General features: G+C 45.4%; 1 protein-coding gene across 1 annotated transcript in view; it reads left to right on the plus strand.

Annotated features, from left to right (window-relative positions):
- The window catches only part of EPAS1 (endothelial PAS domain protein 1), a 45,846-nt gene extending 27,342 nt beyond the window's left edge, over nt 1–18,504 (plus strand). The window contains exons 6-15 of the mRNA XM_006839419.1: nt 717–823; nt 7,673–7,820; nt 8,459–8,673; nt 9,877–10,064; nt 10,623–10,733; nt 15,111–15,592; nt 16,575–16,701; nt 16,964–17,078; nt 17,387–17,560; nt 18,271–18,504. Coding sequence (XP_006839482.1) covers nt 717–823; nt 7,673–7,820; nt 8,459–8,673; nt 9,877–10,064; nt 10,623–10,733; nt 15,111–15,592; nt 16,575–16,701; nt 16,964–17,078; nt 17,387–17,560; nt 18,271–18,422 — 1,819 coding nt within the window. The 3' untranslated portion in view covers nt 18,423–18,504. The remainder of the gene's footprint in view (nt 1–716; nt 824–7,672; nt 7,821–8,458; nt 8,674–9,876; nt 10,065–10,622; nt 10,734–15,110; nt 15,593–16,574; nt 16,702–16,963; nt 17,079–17,386; nt 17,561–18,270) is intronic.
- Nucleotides 18,505–20,705: the final 2,201 nt, after the last annotated feature.

The raw sequence follows: 20,705 nt of genomic DNA on the forward strand, positions 1-20,705 counted from the left end.
GGGACTCCTGCTTACTCTGTGGTTAACACATTTGCACGTTTGCTTCCCACTTGGGACCACATAATTTTAACTTTTCATTTATATCATCCTTTATTAAAGTAAGGAGTCCTGGTATGGCACTACAGGATAAACACTTGATGGCTACCCACAAGGTCAGTGGTTCAGACCCACCAGCCAGTCCATAGAAACTCTGTGCAGGGTCGCTGTGAGTCAGAACTAACTCCATGGCACATAACAAGAACCACAACTACTGGAGTCAGCTCGGTGGAGTAATCAGGAGGCTCCAGTTTTCATTCTTGCTCTGCCCTGGGCCACTTGCGTGGACAGTGTAAGCAGATTGTCTACCCTCCTTGCCTATTCCTTCATCTGCAAAAACAAAGGAGGTGATTTTTAAGGCCCCTTCCAATGGCATTTGAAGAATAAACATATGTGTATATTAAGGGGAAAAAGGAAGTCCCCTTTTCCTTCCTCCCCAAGCATGACTTCAGGAAGGGCAGGAACAGTGGGGATTTGGGTGGAGCCCTCAGCTGCAAGTTGGCCACGAAATTGATTTGGCTTGTAGGAATAGTCCCACCAGACCTCTGGAGTGTGTTCATCTGAATGCGTCCATTTGTTTTACCCTCTGGGCTCAGCTCCTTGAGCCCCTGCCCACATCCTGCACCTAGTTGATATAATCTCTCTTCCCCACTTGCAATTATTTTCTTATTATTATTCAGAATCACAGAACTGATTGGTTACCATCCCGAAGAGCTGCTTGGTCGTTCAGCTTATGAGTTCTACCATGCACTGGATTCCGAGAACATGACCAAAAGTCACCAGAACTGTAAGTTTAGGGACTGTTCCATGTGGTTTTCTCATGTCTATGAAATCTGGGCCTGAGTGGGGTGTGATTGTTGAAACAGGAGACTTGGTCATTTCCTTTACAGAGACACCATCTTGTGTGGCAGGTAAGACTCACACCCTCTAGATGGCAAGAGAACCAGGGTTGACACCAGTCTATAGGACACCTTTCTGCAAATTAGACCAAAGACCCCTTCCTCAGCATAGACACAGCCACACCAAGGCACAGCATTTGGAGGATAAAGAACGAGCTGACTCTCAGTCCTTATGTACCACCTCCACTGAACACCTCTGTGCAGTGAAGAGCCTTTACAGTCGTTCGGAAGAGTACTGTAGAGTGCAATGCAAGATAGTCTATATTCACCTTGGGTTATGCATTATAGATGCTCAGAGAAGATAAGGATTAGGAGAGTTAAGGAAAGGAGAGAGCAGGGCACTTGAGTTGGACCTTGCAGAGTTGGGTAGGACTGGAGTAGGCCAAAGAGAAGGCAGTATGTCATCAACTTATTACACTTGGATGGGAGAAACAGATATGTTGATACTTAGTAGTCTGTGTTAGAGGTGGACCAGGGTACTCTAAAAACGTGTTTGGTGGATTAAGAGAACTCATTAGAAGGAGGCTTTGTAGACAACCAGTAATGACAGATGAAAGCTGTGCTTTTCAGCTTGAAAGAAGCCAAGTTACGAGAGTTCTAGAGCAGTGCTCTCTAAGAGAACTTTCAGGAGGGAGGGAAACATTCTGTCTCTTTGCTGTCCACACATGGCCATAGGGTACTTGAAACATGACTAGTACAAACTAGGAACTGCATTTCTTACTGTGCTTTAATTTTTACTTTCATTAAATGGAAACAGCCACATGCGGCTGCTGGCTATCCTGTTAGAGAAGTTTTAGAGTATTCACTTAATCTACACAGCCCATTGACACGCAGGGACTATATAACCCTGTACTTGACCCACTGTGGGGAAAGAGACATTAGTAGGATCATTCGCTGCCCTGAGGGATCTTACTTCTGAAACAGAAAAGGAAAACCATGGGCTTCATGGGAGCAGAGTGGCTCGTATCATTAACCTCAGTGTCTAGCATGGTGTCTGGTACAGAACAGACATATGAATGATAAACATTAGTGCTGAAAAAAAGTGAGAAATCCTGCATCTAAATCGGTATCCATAGTGGTGCAGATTAAAAAGTTGAGAAGATTCTTGAAGGACTGAAAATGGGTAAAGTAACCCTGAGAAGACCCCAGTGGTCCTGCTTGGCTTTGGCTTTGGCCTCTCACTAGAATGGTAATGAAGAAAATGGAAGGGCATCTGTTTGTACATTGTCTCAATTCCCTCCATCTATCCCAAAGTTCAAAGTAGTTAGCAGATTAACAACCACATAAACTATGTCGAGTTGTTCCTTAGAATTGAGGATGACAAGACTTTGTCTCTAGTACTTTGAACATGTTTTGAGGAGGAACCAGCCCCTGGAGAAGGACATCATGCTTGGAAAAGTGGAAGGTCGGTGAAAAAGAGGAAAACTCAATGAGATGAATTGATACAGTGCCAGCAATAATGCGTTCAAACACAACAATTTGAGGTTGGCACAGGACCAGGCAGTGTTTTGTTCTGTTGTGCATAGGGTCGCTATGAGTCAGAACCTACTTGACGGCACCGAGCAACAAGAAAAAGCCATATGTGTGTGAGCACAATCACCACCCTCTTAAGGAGTGAGATCTTCTTTCTCTTAGTTCCTCTGCTTCTTCCTTAAGGTTTTGGGGTTTGGTCTGACAGTGCAACGGGGCCCTTTATGATAGCTCAGAGAAGTTTCTCACAGTGCTTGCTGGTCTGACAGTGTAATAGGCCCTTTATGATTGCTCAAAGAAGTTTCTCACGGTGCTTACTTGCAAAAATAGTAAACAAAACAAAAACCTAGCTTCTGTCCCATTTAGAGGAGAAAAGTAGAGGCACTCTTGCTGTGTGCCCATGAACATGACCCAACCCTGGTCTGCCCCAGCTTTGAAGTTGTGAGGTCTTATTCCAGCATTCACTTTGGGGGTCCCATGCTTTCTTGTCCTAAGAGACTCCTGCTCCCAGAGTGGGTTGACCAAGTCATCCAAGCATGGCACTGAGCCCAGATGACCCACTGATTCCCCAGGGCCTGGCTTTCTGGGCCTTCCTTCCTTTAGTCATAAAACTAAGGGAAAACCAGCCTCCCTTCCCAACTAAGGGTGAAACCAAAGCAGGGGACAAATGCAAAAGTTCCTGGGAATTCCTAAAGGACAGATTGTACTCTGTCTTTAGTGGGGAGGAGGAGGGGACACTCTCATCAAAGGAAACAAAATTATGACTTCTTATTAGACATGTGAAAAGAATGTTTTTTCCTCCTTATAAAATCTTTGATCCATAAAATAACTGGAATCAAAATGTGTCATATCAGTGTTCTTCTGACTCCAGGGAAAATATGGTATTTTCTACCAAGTCCGTGTATTTAAAACCATTAAAACCCAAACCATTTGCTCCTGCGGCAACTTTGACTCTGGTGACAGCATGTGTATCAGAGAAGAACTGCTCTCTAGAGTTTTCTGTAGATAGGTTTTTGGAAGTAGATTGCCAAGTGTTTCTTCCAAGACACCTCTGGTAGACTCAAATGTCTAATCTGTGGATTTGCAGCCAAGTGTATTAACTGTTTGTGCCACCCAGAGGCTATTTAATCATTGATGTGTACCGTCAAGCCGATCTGGACTCTTAGCAACCATACATGATAGACAAGTAGAACTCCTTCATACAGTTTTCAGTACTGTCGTCTTTACGGGAGCAGATTGCCAGATCTTTGAGACTCTGGGTGTGTTTGAACCCCTAAACTTTCACTTAGCAGCAACACACCAAGTCACTGTACCATCAGAGCTCCCATGTAATCATTAGACACACTTACAGTCAATTTACAACACAAATAGAAATCATAGGCTCTCTCTTCCTCTGATGCAGCCCAGTAAAGCTGCTCTGAGCTCAGAGCCTGGTACCTACTCAGAAAAATCTGGCAAGGTTGGATAAGCTTGCATGAATTGAAAACTGGGTTAATGTCAATGAAAACAGAAATACTTCTGTTTCTCTCTCCCTCAGATTTGTCTTTGGGTTTGTACAAATCATATTGCACCTTGACTCACCCTCGTCCTGGATAAAAACTTGAAGCGCAGGCTCGAGGCAGGTCCAGGTTGACACGCAGGTGTCGTGACTTCACATGCTCATGTGCATGTCTCAGCCTGGAAAGGGTCCACGTGGAAATGACTGGGGAAGCTCAGTCCTCAAACCAGACTTCATTAATTGAAAGGCATCATTTCCAAATGGATTCGTTATTTATGCATTGTTGCTTTCACGGGGTGGGGGTGCTCGGTTTCTCTTTGTTGTATGAAGACATAATATGCTTTTAGGGAAACAAGATTAAAGGCCATAATTTTTTTTTTTTAAAAAAAGCCTTTCTACGAAATAGCAGGCCCCTCACTGAGACTGGCATTAATGAACAAATGATTAGAAAACTGGCGTAATTATATTCCATTGACAGAGCAGACCCTCGCCTGTAAGTGCTAGAAATGCAGTTAAAACCTTTGCTTGCTGCACAGTTTAATCAGTGAGAATTAGAGCCCTGAGTTTGCTCTGCATTAGCACTGTCTAAATAAGTTAACTCCAGACACTTGAGATTGTGCAAGAATCGTTTGACTGTAGCAAGGGAGCCTCAACAGGGCTGATAAAGGAAGAACAAGGAGGAAAAACATTATTCCTCTTGGCTAAGGAGTATGCTTGTTTAGGGCAGCAGCAACAGCAAAGTTAGTCTTCCTGGTGATTGTGGCTCAGACAGTTGTCATAAGAGAGCTCTGTCCTAGGAGACAGGTACAAGACCTGCCACCTCACCCAGACTCCATCACTTTTGTGCGATGTTAAGCAAGTCACAGTCCCTCTGGCTTTGGTTTCTCCATGGTAAAAAAAAAAGATAATGTTTATCTTCCCAGTAGCCTACGATTTTGCTAAGAAGATTAGACTAGCATTAGTTAACCACTTTGGAAACTGATTTGGCAACTTCTTATGAAGTACACAAATACTTAGCATATGACCCAGCAATTGCACTCCTAGTTCACCCAAGAAAAATGGAAAGATTTGTCCATACAAGACTTGTTCTCAAGTGTTCCTAGCAGTTTTATTCATAATAACTCCAAGCTGGCAACAATTCAAGTGTCTATCAACAGGCGAATGGCTAAATGAATTCTGGTGTATTGATTTAATGGAATAGTTGTTGTTAAGTGCTGTTGAGTCGGTTCCAACCCATAGTGACCCAAGGAGAGGCTGGTGAGCTTGAACCACTGACCTTATGGTTCAAACCAATCTTTCAGTCCAGTGCATTAACCCACAGTGCAACTAAAGAAGAACAAATTGCAAATAGATACAACAGTGTGATTTTATACTAAGTGAAAAGAAAGCAGGCAGAAAAGAGTACGTACTGCGTGATTCTACTTCTACAAAACTTTGAAAAGGACAACTTCAATATATGGTGACAGAAAACAGGCCAGCAGTTGCTGGGGTCAGAAGTGGGACTAGGGATTGACTAGGAAGAAGCATAAGGAATTTGGGGGGTGATGGGAGAGGATCTGTCCCTTGATTATGGTGACAGTGACATGTGTGTATACATTTGTCAAAGCTCATTGACCGGTACTCTTAAAACTAGGGTTTTATTTACTATAAATTAAACATCAGTTAAACTGGTTTTTTTAAAAAATGGAAAAACAACAACAACAACAACAAAGCTTAGACCAGAAGTCTTTAATTTGGACCAAAATCCTATTTTCCATGAAAGGGTCTCTCAGGAAATTGCTAATAGTTGTAAGCCTCAGTTTCTTAGCATGTATAATGGAAATAATACAAGATAACCTTGTTGTTGTTAAGTGCTATTGAGTTGGATCCGACTCATAGCAACCCTGTATAGAATTTGAGAGGAACAGCTAGTGGGTTTGAACTGCTGACCTGGTGGTTCAAACCGACCTGTGGTCCAGTACTTGTCTTACAGTGCCATACCAGGACACCTTATGGTATTTTTATGTATTAAATGAAATATTATAGTACTAATTCTTACTGAAGGAGCTCTGGTAGCGTAGTGGTTACGAATCGGGCTGTGAACCGCAAGGTCAGCAGTTCGAAACTACCAGTGGTTCCACGGGAGAAAGAGGAGGCGTTCTGCTCCCGTAAAGATTTACAGCCTCAGAAACCCTGTGCAGGGTCGCTATGAGTCGGAACCGACTCAAAGGCACTTAACAACAACAACAACAATTCTTACTGAGTGGTTTTATGTGCCAACCACAGTTCTAATTTCTTTACAGAAAGGAATTCTGGGAGAACACTTCAAAGCACTTTACATTACAGTAGTTCCCAAACCTTGGAGGTGCTTGTTAAATTTATGAAGAGGGTACATGTACCACACAAACAAGTAAAGGATTATAAACAGCATTCATGTGAACAGCACTGCATTCCTGAGCCACACACGTGGTAGAAGAGGTGTTGGCCCAAGAGCCTACCAGGAGAGCTAGAAATACTCTGGTTTTACAGAGACCACACAGAAAGATTCCCGTAAGATTATCTACAACCACGTAAATACCGTCCATGAGAAGGCATGGCAGTACACATATTAGTAGCTTTGAGGAAAAATGACTTTTCCTCAGCAGCGTTCATCAGTGACATTCAGTCAACATCTGTGTGCCTGATAAGCCAGGCAGGCATGGTGAATCCTCAGTACAACTGCCGTTGTATACTGGAACGTAATGATAATCAGCACCATGACTTTGGTCTTTACCACCATTCCATTTTGCAATGAGGAGACCAAAACCAAGAGGGATTATTCCTTTCCCAAAGTCCCCAAGCTAGCAAGAGTCCCTAACGTTTCTACCAGGCCATTTCCCAGTCCTCTGTGATTAGAGAGCTTCTGAGCCAGCGTTCTCAGGAAAGACTTGCCATGAAAGGAAATGAGTAGCTCAGAAAACTACCAGAAATTCTAACATTCATAGATATTCATTTAATAGTGTTCATTGAATCGTGGGAGCAGATGGAGTATTCTTGGCTTAGGTGAGCGTGTAGAACAATCTAGAAAGGAAAAGAAGTCATGAACAGCAGCCTGGTTGGGAAACTGGGAGATGGAGCATGAAGGGCCGTCACAGTTAATGAAGAGGATGTGTGTAAACTGTGGGTCACAGATCTTCGGTGACTCCAAAGGTTCCAGGCCTGGCAGATGCCCTAGAAAAATCAGGAATATCAATTTAAAAAGAAACAACAACAACAACAAAAAAGATTTTATTTATAGGCAGGGTATCTGTAGCTGGTCTGTTGCAAATGACTGTAGCTTCACTGGGGGTGGCTTTCTCCAAGCTGCTTGCACATGTCCATTCCTGGAGCATTTGCCAGAGGAGGTCCTCTCTTTGTCCAACATGCTCCTTTGGATGCAGGTGGTACACTGCAGAGGGACTGCCTCTCATTGGAGAAGAAGACTAGGGCTGTTCTTAGTTCTCCTTTCAGTTGAGCCAGTGCATGAGCTGAACTTGTCAGGGGATTGGGGATGGATCAGCAGCAAAACCTCCTAGTGTGGTGGATCCCTGCCTCACTGAACAATCCCGGGCAATCCTTTTCCTGTATTTAACATGAAGGGTTGGATGATATGATCTCTTAACTCCCCGTAGCTCATTATCCTTTGTCTTCAATGCCCTGGTGTCTTCTCCTGGCATTTTCCCCACAGACTGTCCTCATGGGGTTCCCCTGCCCTGGAGTGAACTTGGTTCACCTGCCTCCCTCACCTCTGACTCCATTTCTCCTCCCCTAGTGTGCACCAAGGGTCAAGTGGTGAGTGGCCAGTACCGAATGCTCGCAAAGCACGGGGGTTATGTGTGGCTGGAGACGCAGGGGACGGTCATTTACAACCCCCGCAACCTGCAGCCTCAGTGCATCATGTGCGTCAACTACGTGCTGAGGTGAGCATGGAGAGGGGGCAGGGGCCAGGGTAACGTGTGTGGAGAGAGGGCCGGTGGGCTTCAGGGCTCCAGGATGACAGGCTGGCCCAGGGAGACCCAGCCTCTTGGGACTCTGGGAGTTCTGCCATACTGAGGACCTTCTGCGGAAATCTCTGGAACAGGGGGAGACTTAGAGTCTCCCTTTAGAGTGTTTTTCTTACCTCTGCCCCAGATGGGAAGACACATAGCACACAGTAGTCAATAAATCATTTCTAAACTGGGAAAAAGGGAAGAGAATTGCTCCTGCTTTCTGGGAAAACAAAGTATGGTGCATTTACTCTTCACCACCCTGCAAGAAAGCTAGAGAAAGGCATTGGTAGTGAGTTAAAAACTTGCCTGTCCCTTGTAACCACACTCCTACCCCCACTGCATCTCAAACACAGTACAAAACCGCAGCCAAACAGCTCCATGGCCACAGGGCACTGGACTCCTTACTACCTACTACCAGCAGGCTTACCGCATGGCTCTTCACAATATAGGACCACATGCTGTCCCTTCCCATCTTCTCAGCCAAGGGGCTTACCTGTCAGGTTTTCTGGGGGAACAACAGGATTTATTATGGAATGTGGAAGGTCTGAAGCACCCTCTTGTCCAACCAGTGAGATTGAGAAGAACGACGTGGTGTTCTCCATGGACCAGACTGAATCCCTGTTCAAGCCCCACCTGATGGCCATGAACAGCATCTTTGACAACAGTGGTGAGGTACCTGCATCAGAGAAGAGTGACTTCCTGTTCACCAAGCTGAAGGAGGAGCCCGAAGAGCTGGCCCAGCTGGCCCCCACCGCAGGAGATGCCATCATTTCTCTGGATTTCGGTGGGTGGCTCTTAACCTGAGCTGGGGCCAATGGCACCTTCTTGGGCTGGAGAAGTTCTTACATAATAGGCCTCCTGCTTCAGCTTTTCCTTAACCAGACCTACCGCATCCCCATCTCTTGCTAAAGTCAGCCTCCTATATAGCTGCCACTGAGTAACACTGTCCTGTGTCTGACCTCAGCGTGAGCTGAAGCATATGAGTTGTGAGAAGATGGCTCACGGACTTGATTCTTGACCACAGGCAGTGAGAGTCTGTGATGTACGGTGAGGAGGGGAGTCAAAATCTGACCAGTAGTCACTAGGATGCTTTCACAGAGAGAAGACAGAACTCCACTTGGATCTTTTTAGGCAGAGGGATAAATTGAAGTAAAGCTGGGAGAATCTCATTCCAGTAATACGAATAGATAAAAGATGCAGGCTCAGGATGAAACTCTCAAATACACTGCTTCCATAAGATGTGTGCCCATCCCTCTCAGGACACAGGTTACTGGTCCGCAGGCAGAGTCTGCAGCACTTCCCCCGAGGATGTGCCCTGAGAAACCCCCTCCCAAATACCCATCTCCCAGTCTTACAGGGGCTCCTGGATCAATGGCTTTACCCTTGTCTTGGCCCTTTTTTGCATGTTCTTGAGAGGCCACATGAGAATTTCAGCTTGACAGACTTAAAGGGCAAAGAGCCCTTAGGTAAAATAGCTTGTAATTTCCCTAATTTGTATTAGTACTGAGGCAAATGGCCCAATTCCCCTCTCAGATCTGTCTCATCTACATTTTGGATCTCATGTAAGGAAGTGTAAGCAGCTCTTAATCTGTGTTCTTTCTGAAAGGTAGGTGTCCCTTTGAAAAGTGTCTGGGAGTGGAATCGTACCACCATTAAGCAGTTATGGTGGTCCATGTGTGTTAGAGCACAACCGCACTCCATAGGGTTTTCAGTGGCTGCCATTTTTCAGAAGTCAGTATCTCTGGGTAGGTGAGGTATCTCTGGGTAGACTCCAACCTCCAACTTTACAGTTAGTAGCCATGCTTGTTAACTGTTTGCACCACCCAGGGACTCCAGATGGAATCAGTGGCCCCTCAGGCCTAGCTAAGCCTCAGAGTTCGAGGACCTAGCCCCTCTAGGACCTTCTGTGCGCTCTTTGGGTTCTTTCTGCCCTGGAGGGAGCCCAGTGGTTGTAGGTGTTAACCAAGTCAGGCTGGTTTCTCCACAGGGACCCAGAACTTCGAGGAGTCCTCAGCCTACAGCAAGGCCATCCTGCCCCCGAGCCAGGCGTGGGCTGGGGAGTTGAACCACAATGTCCTGAGCGAGGCTGGGAACCTGCCTGCCTTCACCGTGCCCCAGGTGGCTGCCCCGGGCAGCACCACTCCCAGTGCCACCAGCAGCAGCGGCTGCTCCACGGTGAGCCCCTCCCTCATCAGACAGACAGTGCTGTGGGGGGACACAAGGATGTCAGGATCCTCCTGGCTTGTACTGGGTGGCCAAGGGGACCACTCAGACAGAAATACTGCCTCCTTCACCTCATCAAGCCACTACAGATCTGTGACCCCTGCACAGAGTCACATCTGTTTCTTACTTGTATTATCCACTCCCATCCCCCATCAAAATTATAAGGTCCTTGAAGAGGGACAGTCAGTCCCCCACAGCTTTGAGTCCCTAACTCAGTCCCTATGCAGAGCAACAACCTGCCTGCAAGGTGTCTAGATCCCTGCCAGCCCCAGCCCCTAACTTGTCTGCTCTTCCAGACCACCTGTGGAGTGGCAGTAGCTTCCCTTTATGATGAGGAAGCAGAGGTGCAGAGAAGTGTATGGCTTGACCTAAATCACGTAGCTCATATGGTGTGACCCCCTCTATAAATACTTGTTCAGTGGAATTGAATTTGTGGAGTCCTTCCATGTTGGCCTTCCGGGGAGACCAGTGGCATATCCTTGACTTTGTCCCCTCCTTCCTGGCCCCCAGCCCAGCAGCCCTGCAGACTATTACACATCTCTGGATGATGATCTGAAGATTGGAATGATTGAGAAGCTCTTTGCCATGGACACTGAGGGGAAGGATCAGTGTACCACCCAGGTAAGTGGCTATGGAGACGTCAGAGTGGTGTGGCATTCCATGTGTCTATTCTTAAAGCCTCAGGCCTTTGTTGCAAAGACTAGTGGGGTGCTTGGCCAATCTCTGGTTTCTTAGTCCAGAAAGGAGAAGATACAGGGAAATGAAACCTATGGCCACGCCTTCTCCCACCTCTACCCTCGGCTTTACCCAGGTCAAATCCAGCTCCTCCGTTCTCGCTGCTCTGTTGTCTATCTGTCGCTTAGTTGGACAACTTTCTTAGTGCACATGAAAACTAAAACCAAAACAGAACCTTTCTTTAAAGAAACCATATGATAAGCACTGGACTGCAAATCACAAGGTCTGGGTTCTAGCTCACTAGCAGCTCTGTGGAGGAAAGATGAGGCTTTCTATTCCCACAAAGATTTGAAACCTTGGAAACCCTATACAAGGTTGCTACGAGTCAGAAACCACTTGATGGCACTTAACAACAACTACTTAAAAAATCATTCCCAGATTTATAAAATGTTGGCAGCTGCCACAGAGTCGGCTCTCGGCTTAGAATAAAAAAGTATGGTGAAATAATACAACTCTGGTGCACACCTCTCCTAATTTTAAACCATTCAATATCCCCTTGTTTTGTTCGAACAGCTGCCTCTTGGTCTATGTCCAGGTTCCTTATGGGCACAATTCAGTGTTCAGGAAACCCATTCTTCTCAATGTTACTCTTAGCTTGTCATGATCCACACAGTCAAAAACCTTTTCATAGTCAGTAAAGCACAAGTCAAAATGTTTCCGGTATTCTATGCTTTCAGCCAACATCCAACAGACATCAGCAGTGATATCTCTGGTTCCACATCTTCTTCTGAATCTGACTTAAATTTCTTGCAGTTCCCTGTTGATATACTATTGCAGCATTTTTTAATTAACCAGCAAAATTTTACTTGCATGTGATATTAATATTTTTTTGATGATTTCCATATTCCATTGGGCCACCTCTCTTTGGAATGGGCACAAATGTGGATCTCTTCTAGTCAGTTGGCCAGGGAGCTATCTTCCAGAATTCTTGGCATAGATGCATAAGTGCCTCCGGTACTACATCACTTTGTTGAAAGATTTCTATTTGTATTTCACCAGTTCCTGGAGCCTTGTTTTTTGCCAATCTGGCCTTCAGGGAAAATTGGAGTTCTTCCTTCAGTACTATCAGTTCCTGATCATATGGTACCTCTTGAAGTGGTTGAACATCATCCATTTCTTTTTGGTACAGTGTGTATGCCTTTCATCTTTTTTTTAATGCTTTCTGCATCATTCAATATATTGCCCACAGAATACTTCAGTATTGCAAGTTGAGACTTGAATTTCTTCTTCAGTTCTTTTAGCTTGAGAAATGCTGAGCATGTTCTTCCCTTTTGATTTCCTAACTCCAGGTCTTTGCACGTTTCATTATAAAATTTGGCTTTATCTTCTCCAGATGCTCTTTGAAATTTTCTGTTCAATTCTTTTGCCTCCTCATTTCTCCCACTTGCTTTCGCATCTCTACACTGGAGAGCAAGTTTCAGAGTCTCTTCTGACATCCGTTTTGTTCTTTTCTTTCCTGTTGTTTTAAAGACGTTTTGTTTTCTTCCTGTATGATGATCTTGATGTCATACCACAACTCTTCTGGTCTTCTGTCTTTAGCATCTAGTCTGTTATTGATATGATCTCTCAATTCAGGTGGGATATGTTCAAGGTCATATTTTGGCTCTTGTGGACTAGCTTTCATTTATTTCAGCTTCCCCCTTAACTTGTATATTGTCTATTCCACAGTTGGCCCCTGACCTTATTTTGGTTAATGATACTGAGCTTTTCCACTGTCTTTTCCCACAAATGTAGTCCACTTGATTCCTGCGTATTCCATTTGGTAAGGTCCATGTGTATCGTCACCATTTATATTGTTTAAAAAAGGTATTTGCTATTAAAAAAAAAAAGTCAAAAAATTTTTATGCAATCTCTAGTATCATTTCTATCACCAAGGCAATATTTTTCAACTATTGATTCTTACTCTTTGTTTCCAAACTTCACACTTCAATAATCAGTAATTATCAGTTCATTTTTACTGCATGTTTGATCAATTTCAGAATGAAGATGTTCGAAGAATTATTCAATTTCACTATCATTGGCTTTCGTGGCTGGTGTATACATTTGAATAGTAGTGATAGTAACCCATCTTCCTTGGAAGGATACGCATATAATCCTATCACAGCATTGTACATTAAAATAGATCTTTAATGATGAATGCTATGCCATTCCTCTTGAATTTGTTGTTCCTAGCATAGTGTAGTGTGGCGCTGTGAGTTAATGCACCAGACTGCAAAGCCATTTGAATTGCAAGATTCAGGCTCACCAGCTGCTCCTGGGAAACCCCTATGCAGGGTCGCTATAGGTCAGAAACGACTCAACAGCACTTCACAACAACAACAAAGCATAGTAAACCATATGACTGTCAGATTCAAATTGACCAATACCAACCAGTCCATTTCAATTCACTTAATGCTCAGGATAGCAATCTTTATGTGTTTCATTTCATTTCTGACAACTTTCAATTTTTCTATATTTATACTTTGTACCTTCCATGTTCTAATTAATGGATGTTTACAACTGTTGTTCCTCACTTTGAGTTGTACCCCATCTGCATCTTGCTCCATTTGCATCATCATGGTCAATTCTACTTTGAGGAGGTCGTCATATTTTAAGTGCCATCCAACTTAAGGGACTCATCTTCCAGCACGATATCTGACCATATTCTGATGGTTATTCATAGTGCTTTCTTTCATCTTTAAGATAAACGTACTTTGTAAAACAGACAGTTGTTCCTTCCACAAACATATCTCTCTTAAGATTCTTTGACATAATCATTTTATTGTTAGTGTTTCTTAAATGATATCTAATTTGCAAATTCTCATTTATATACACATTTTCAGAAGCATATTATTACACAGGACAAACGTTCTCACAAAAACTATATTTGGGATGAAGTGGGTGGATGGATGGGACACATAACATAAATATTCCCCACTCATATTCACCTGAGTTATTCATTCAGATTTCCTCCTTACTCCTCAGTCTATAATCTATAACCCTGCCTGAAACAAGTTCTAGCTGTTCTGTGTAACTCACCCTATTTCAGCTGTACTCATCTCCCTCTTTCCACCCAGAAACTACTATAGAATTTAGTACTTAGTTCTTAATCATAATCATCTGCTTTAGCTCTTTAAGTAGTTCCTGTAGTTCTCATCATTAATGAGTTATAATGTGGCACAGTGGGCTAAGCATTGGCTACTACCCCAGAGTTCTACAGTTTGAACCCACCAGTTGCTCCATGGAAGAAAGCTGAGGCGGTCTGTTTCCATAAAGCATGTTTCCATAAAGCCTCAGAAAGCCTATGGAGCAGTTCTACTATTAGGCAGTAGGTTTGGTTTTTTATTTTGTTTAGCACACCCCTCTTACCCCCAGTTAGGCTATAATTCTCTGAAAGTAGAAACTTTTTTCTGTTTCTGCATGTGAATACTCCCTATAGGACCCAGCAAGTACTGGGAACCTAGGGTCACTTCCCAAAATTCCTCTTCCTGGGCATTTACTGTGTCAGTGAAGACAGTAGATGAGAGAACAGGTCTTTGCTCGCAAGGAGCCAAAGTGTGGCACCCAGGCCTAAGTGCTGTGGGAGAACCGGGATAGGAACCATCACTGCAAGCTGAAGTGGGTCTGGGTGAGTTTGAGAGAGATGGCAGGGTGTGGGCAGTTAGGAGGGGAGAGGATTGAGTGGAGGAGGGAACTTTGATGTGGTGAGTGGAGGGGTGACTGGGTGGAGTGTAGAGATTCACCGTCAGGAGGAATAGGTGATAAAGAAAGACTAGATCCCCTGATGTGGTAAATGGAGGGGTTCCTGGGTGGAATGTGGAGATCTGTGGTCAGGACAAAGAGTTGGTGAAGAATGACTAGTATCCTGTAATGGAACACCTGGTGCACTATGTGGACAAGTCTGAGCTTTTAGCAGGCTGTAGAGAGCTAATGACAAGTTCCTAGGTGATGCCTTGTACGTGAATACAAACCCATCATGGCACTGAAGAAGAAAGGCCTGGTGATCTGCTTCGGTAAAGATTATAGTCAAGAAAACCCTGTGAAGCAGTTGTATTCTAGCACATGAGGTTCCCATGAGTCGGCATTAAGTAGATGGCAGCAGGTGTGGTTTGGGTTTGAATGAGGGAGCTAATGAAGGTGTTTGAGCTGGGGAGTGATGCTGTTGAAGCTGATTTGGGATGCATGACTCTAGCAGTGGGCTGAGCTGGAGCAATGTTTGTGAGGACTCACCAACCACTTAGTCTCAGCCCTGCGCCACCTCTTTGCTTGTCTCTCCTCCCTCAGACTGATTTCAACGAGCTGGACTTGGAGACTCTGGCCCCCTACATCCCTATGGATGGAGAAGACTTCCAGCTAAGCCCCATCTGCCCAGAGGAGCAGCTCCTGCCAGAGAATCCCCCATCCAACCCCCAGCACTGCTTCAGCACCATGACAAGCATCTTCCAGCCCCTGGCCCCGATGGCCTCCCACAACCCCTTCCTGCTGGACGAGTACCGGCAGCAGCTGGGGAACAAGAAGACAGAGCCTGAACACCAACCCATGTCCTCCATCTTTTTTGGTGGTGGGAGCAAGGCATCCCTTCCACCGTGCTGTGGCCAGGCCAGCACCCCTCTCTCTTCCATGGGGGGCAGATCCAATACGCAGTGGCCCCCTGATCTGCCATTACAGTTTGACCCCACAAAGTGGCCTGTTGGGGATCGGCACACTGAATCCTTAGGGACATCGCCACTGAGGACCTCGTCCCATCTCTCCATGTTCAAGAAGAGGTGAGTCACAGAGCTACTTGGCTGCATTCATGGGACTGTACTGAACAGGAAGGGGACAAACAAGCATCTGTCTCCACATCTATCAAGTCCTCCATTTAGCCCTATCTCCACACCAAGAGCACAGGCTTAGAGACATCACCTCGAAATACACAAGGCCTAGAGCAGATCAAGTCTTGAATACAGGGCCAGGGAAAATGGCATGTTGAGGGCCATTCAGATGACTCTTTCGAGGTCTTTTCTTGTCCAGTGCTCATCAGCAGAACCACCCAACATAGAAAAACATTTAGGGATTGTTTCCCCATTTCTATCAGGGTGTCCTGGATGAATAAAAAAAAAGAAACACACACATCCACTTCCCTGCTCAGTGACTGCCTGGGGTCCCTAGTAGCAGCCTCCCTGGGAAGCCCCTAGGCTCCAAAATTGTCCTTCCCCTTTCTGCCCTCCCTTGGCTCCTTCAAGTCTCTCCAACAAGATCCTTTTTGACCAGCCGAGAGTTGGAGTAGCTGAGCAGTCGTAATGATCAGTGTATGAATTCTAGCTCTCAGGGTCTCTGGTTATTCTTCTCTGGGGCACTTGCCCTTTCAAGAGAACTCTAACTGATCTCCAAGTACAGTACAGTTCTCAACTGAGGAGTAGAGGGGAAAGGAGTCGTTCTGGGCAGGGGAGAGGGCAGGGGCAAAACAAACTCTGAAATCTCCTCACCTGGACAGCTACTAGTGTAGCCAGAACTGAAGGCTGTATGGGCACATGTGTGGGTGGGGATGGGTGGTGCAGGTGAGGAATTGTTTGAATCTCATTAGGTAGAGCAAACTGAGCAAAGGGCAAACCCACAAGCCCACCACCCCTGATCTGAGATTCTGCCCTGTGGTCTTAGAGATGCTGCAGTTGTCAGTATTAGAAAGGGCCCTCTGAGATCCAAGAAATGCATGGGGTGGATTGGTCTCCAGACCCCCTCACAGCCCACCTCTCTTGGGCTCAGCAGGTCTTCAAAGGGGTTCGGGTCTCGGGGCCCAGACGTGATGAGTCCAGCCATGGTAGCCCTCTCCAACAAGCTGAAGCTGAAGCGACAGCTGGAATATGAGGATCAAACCTTCCAAGACATGAGCAGGGTGAGCCCCTTCTGAATGGTACTGCTGTGGGTTCCCTCAGCCTCAGGGCAGGTTGGGTGGAATCTGAAGAGATCAGAGAGCCAGGCCTTCGGGATTCACCCAAGGTGCCTGTGAGGACCTGGGTGTGCCTGCCTGGGGCAGCAGGGAGGGTGGGTTGCAGCCAGCCCAGTCTAGGCCAAGCTGTTCTGTGCCCCCAGCCCCTCAGCATGGGGACCTAATTCTCTGGCCCTTTCCTCTCTACATCTCCACTTCCCACACCCAGGGTGACCCACCAGACAGCAACGTCTCACATTTGATGTGGAAAAGGATGAAAAGCCTCAGGGGTGGGAACTGCCCCTTGATGTCAGACAAGCCATTGACAGCAAACGTCCCCAATGGTAAGTAGCAGGGAGCAGGCCTGGGCCTCCTGTGTGTATATTTGCAGGATAGCGGTGCAGGGCTCATTGTACTCATTCTCCTCCCTTGCCACCTGCTTTGGTTTCTCCCTTACCAGAAATGGCCAGTGCTCTCTGTCCTATCTCCCACACTCCCAGCTGCTCCTTCTGGATGAGATAACCCTGTCAGAAATCTGGCCTCTATGGGGCTGGCTCAAGTTCTGATGGCCCTAAAGGCTTCCCAGTCTGTCTCCTCCCTCAGACTGAGCAGTGCTGATGATGCCCCTCACTCTCTGGCTTTGGTCTTTCAGATGAGTTTGCCCAAAACCCTCTGAGGGGCCTGAGCCAGCCCCTGAGACATCTGCCAACACCACAGCCACTGTCAGCCATTAACCCCAGGGAGAACATCAAGAGTGGATTCCCCCCACAGTGTTATGCACCCCCTTACCAGGACTACAATTTGCCATCAACTCACAAGGTGTCAGGTGAGTGTGTGCAGGAATGGAGCTCCCTCCCAGGGTCTGATGAGTACAGATGACCCCAGCAGCCAGTCTCACACAGTGGGAGCTCAGCAGCATTGCTTATTTGACCTAAAGGATAGAAAAGCTACCCAGCACGTAGGAAAGCATCAGAGACTTTAGAAAATTGCCTTCCTCAAGTCCCTGCTACCCCAGGTGTTGTGCGAGGTGCTTTACGTGGGATCCTCGCAGCATGCCAAGCTCCTTGAAGGCAGAGCCCACCTCTCCCCCCATGTTGCATGGAATCTCGTGAGGGGAAGTGCTCAACAATGACCTGGGGGAAAGAACTGCTTTGCCAGGGGACAGGTCCCTTACTAAAATCAGCTATTGTGGGGGCTTCATTCCCCACCAATTTCCCTCTTCCTGAATTCTATCTCTGCTGCTGTGCACACCACACACTTCCACTCTGATTTGGGTCTCAGCACCCACCCAGTGAGCTGGGTCTTCAGAGAGTCACGTTGTGCTGCTGGGTACATCCTCTGAGCACAGAATAGGTCACTTTGGAACAGAGCAAAATTAGGGCTGTCCTGCCTGTACTCCCCTGTCACTGAAACAAGTCACACTCCCTCTTTCCCTTGCCTATGCCCATCCCATCCCTGTTAGCCTCCTGTAGAACAGGCATTTCCCCATATGTTCCATTGAGGGCGTTTAAAAGATGGTGCCAACCTTTCTTTCAGGCATGGCCAGCCAGCTGCTTGGGCCCTCATTTGAGCCCTATCTGCTGCCCGAATTAACCAGATATGACTGTGAGGTGAACGTCCCTGTGCCTGGAAGCTCTACGCTCCTGCAAGGAGGAGACCTCCTCAGAGCCCTGGACCAAGCCACCTGAACCAGGGCCTCCCCCTGGGCAGGCCCCTGCCACGCCGCCCACCAGCTTCACTCTCTAAGTCTATTTTTGCAAGTAGATATTTCTAACACCAACACACTTTTCACAGATGTACTTACCTGGGAAACTCTCCCAGGTACCCGAGTAGCAGCCTTTTTCTGAAGATGCTCACTTTATTATCCGTGTTTTAAAAATACACAGTTGTTTTACCTGCTATGTTTTGCTCTGTCAATGAAAATAAGGTTAAGTTTTATAAGATTTTTCTTTCCCTACCTTCAATTACTTCTAATTTATATTATCTATAGGTCTCCCCCTACTCCCACAGTATCCGTATTAAACAGTTTTGTGTATGTTTGTTCTCCTGTTGGGAAAACTTTGGCTTCATGTAACGCAAAAGATTTTGTTGTTGTTGTTGTTGTTGTTGTTGCCAAAGAGAAACAGAAAACCAACTCTGCCTTCTGAGATTGATCTGTGTGGCCTTTCGTTCCCCAAACTCTTCTCCTCGCTTTTTAAAACGAATCATCATCGTGTAAATTTCAAGTTTTTTTTTGAAAGTCAACTCTACTCTAATTTTCATACTGATTTTTGAGAGGGGAAAAAAAAAAAAAGAAATGTGAGGAGCGAACTCCAGCGTCTGTGGTTATCTGTGAAAGTTACACATTGTGGCTTTTCCTAACCTGATGTTTTTTCCCCTCATTCAATGGATTTTCTTTCTTTCTTTTTTAAAAACTACTCAAAAATATAACTGAGTAGGTTTTTTTTGTTTGTTTTTTTTTTTAAGAAAATTTATATCTGGGTTAAGTGTTTATCACATATATGGGTACTTCGTAATTTCTAAAAACTTAGAAATATAAATGGAATCCTGCTCACAAAATCACTTTAAGACCTTTTTTAAGTTGTTAATTGTATTGTTGCTCTGGTGTGTGGCTGACACTGCGGAATTGTACAGTATCTCATGGACTTGTACTAACTTTGCTCGAAGACTTTCTTCTGTTGGCTTTTTGCTTCTGTGATATGCCATAGGCGTGAAAAACAATCCAAGACGTGGAATCGTTACGTGGAAGCATTGCACGCTGTCTTCTCTTGATGTTCTATATGTATTATGTATGTATGTATGTATTATTGCTGCCAAGAAGGTCTGACAGCACGTCACAGGGGAGGGGGTGGGGTGGGCTGGGGGAGAATACTAGGGAGGGGAGTGCTTTAATTTTTCTTAAAGGTTTTGTTGCTAGCCCTTCAAGTGCACTGAGTTATGTGACTCTAAAGGTTGTCTTAATTGTTGTCTTTCATGTGGCACATTTGGATATTTCCAGCACTACCCTAAAATGCTTTAGATGGGAGTTCATGAAAGAAAAGTGAGGCTTCAGAAATGGGGTAGTGGTCAAGTCCACATCTTCCTGGCTCAACACCTTGGAGCAAATAGAGCTGAACTGAGAGAAGGTGCTGAAAGGAACCGTCCTAGCCAGCCCCATCCAGGCCCCCTTCCTCAGCCTGCAGTCAGATTGCCCCATGAGTGAGTCCAAGGGGCAGCGCCCCCTGCTGGCGAGCAGCAGGAGGCCCTCCAGAGACAGGGCCCTAGCTCAGGCCCTCTTTTCAGGTCTCTGTCACTTAAAGTGACGTGTATCGGTAGGAAGCACTGAAAATAGGGTGTTCCCGAGCACTTTGTAACTCACTGGGTTAGAGGAATGATGTCTTTTGACTTTTAAATATCAATCATATGGAACTTTTTTGTCATGGGTACAATGAATATGTTTCTAAAAATATACACAAAGCACAGCAGGACACACATTTGATAAGCCCAGATGAATGTACTACAAAAGAAAAAAAAGTTTTAAAAGGAATTTGAGTTAAATGAGAAAATGTACCTAGTCACTGTGTTGCCGAAATCATACTTGAGCACTGCAGCTTTGCCGGACACACGGCGGCAGAACTTGAAGGGTTACTGGCACGTAAACGCTGGGGTTTGATTTCCTGTGTGTGTTGCTTCCGCATTAAGGGCATTTTACCCTTGCAGTTTTACTAAAACACTCTGAAAAAATATTCCAAGCTTCATATTAACCTTACCTGTCAACATAATGACTTCATGAATATTATTATATTGTTGAATTCCTACTGACAATATTATAACTATATGGGAGCTTAACTTTATAAGGAAATGTATTTTGACACTGATATCTTATTAAAGTATTCTGATCCTACCTCTGCTGGTGGCTCTTGTTTCCTGTGGGAACCGACTTGATGGCACTTTACAACAACAACATGCTTGTTAAAGTGAGAGCTTTAGTA

This window comes from Chrysochloris asiatica, unplaced genomic scaffold (genome assembly GCF_000296735.1).
Source record: "Chrysochloris asiatica unplaced genomic scaffold, ChrAsi1.0 scaffold00024, whole genome shotgun sequence".
NCBI classification, from domain to species: domain Eukaryota; kingdom Metazoa; phylum Chordata; class Mammalia; order Afrosoricida; family Chrysochloridae; genus Chrysochloris; species Chrysochloris asiatica.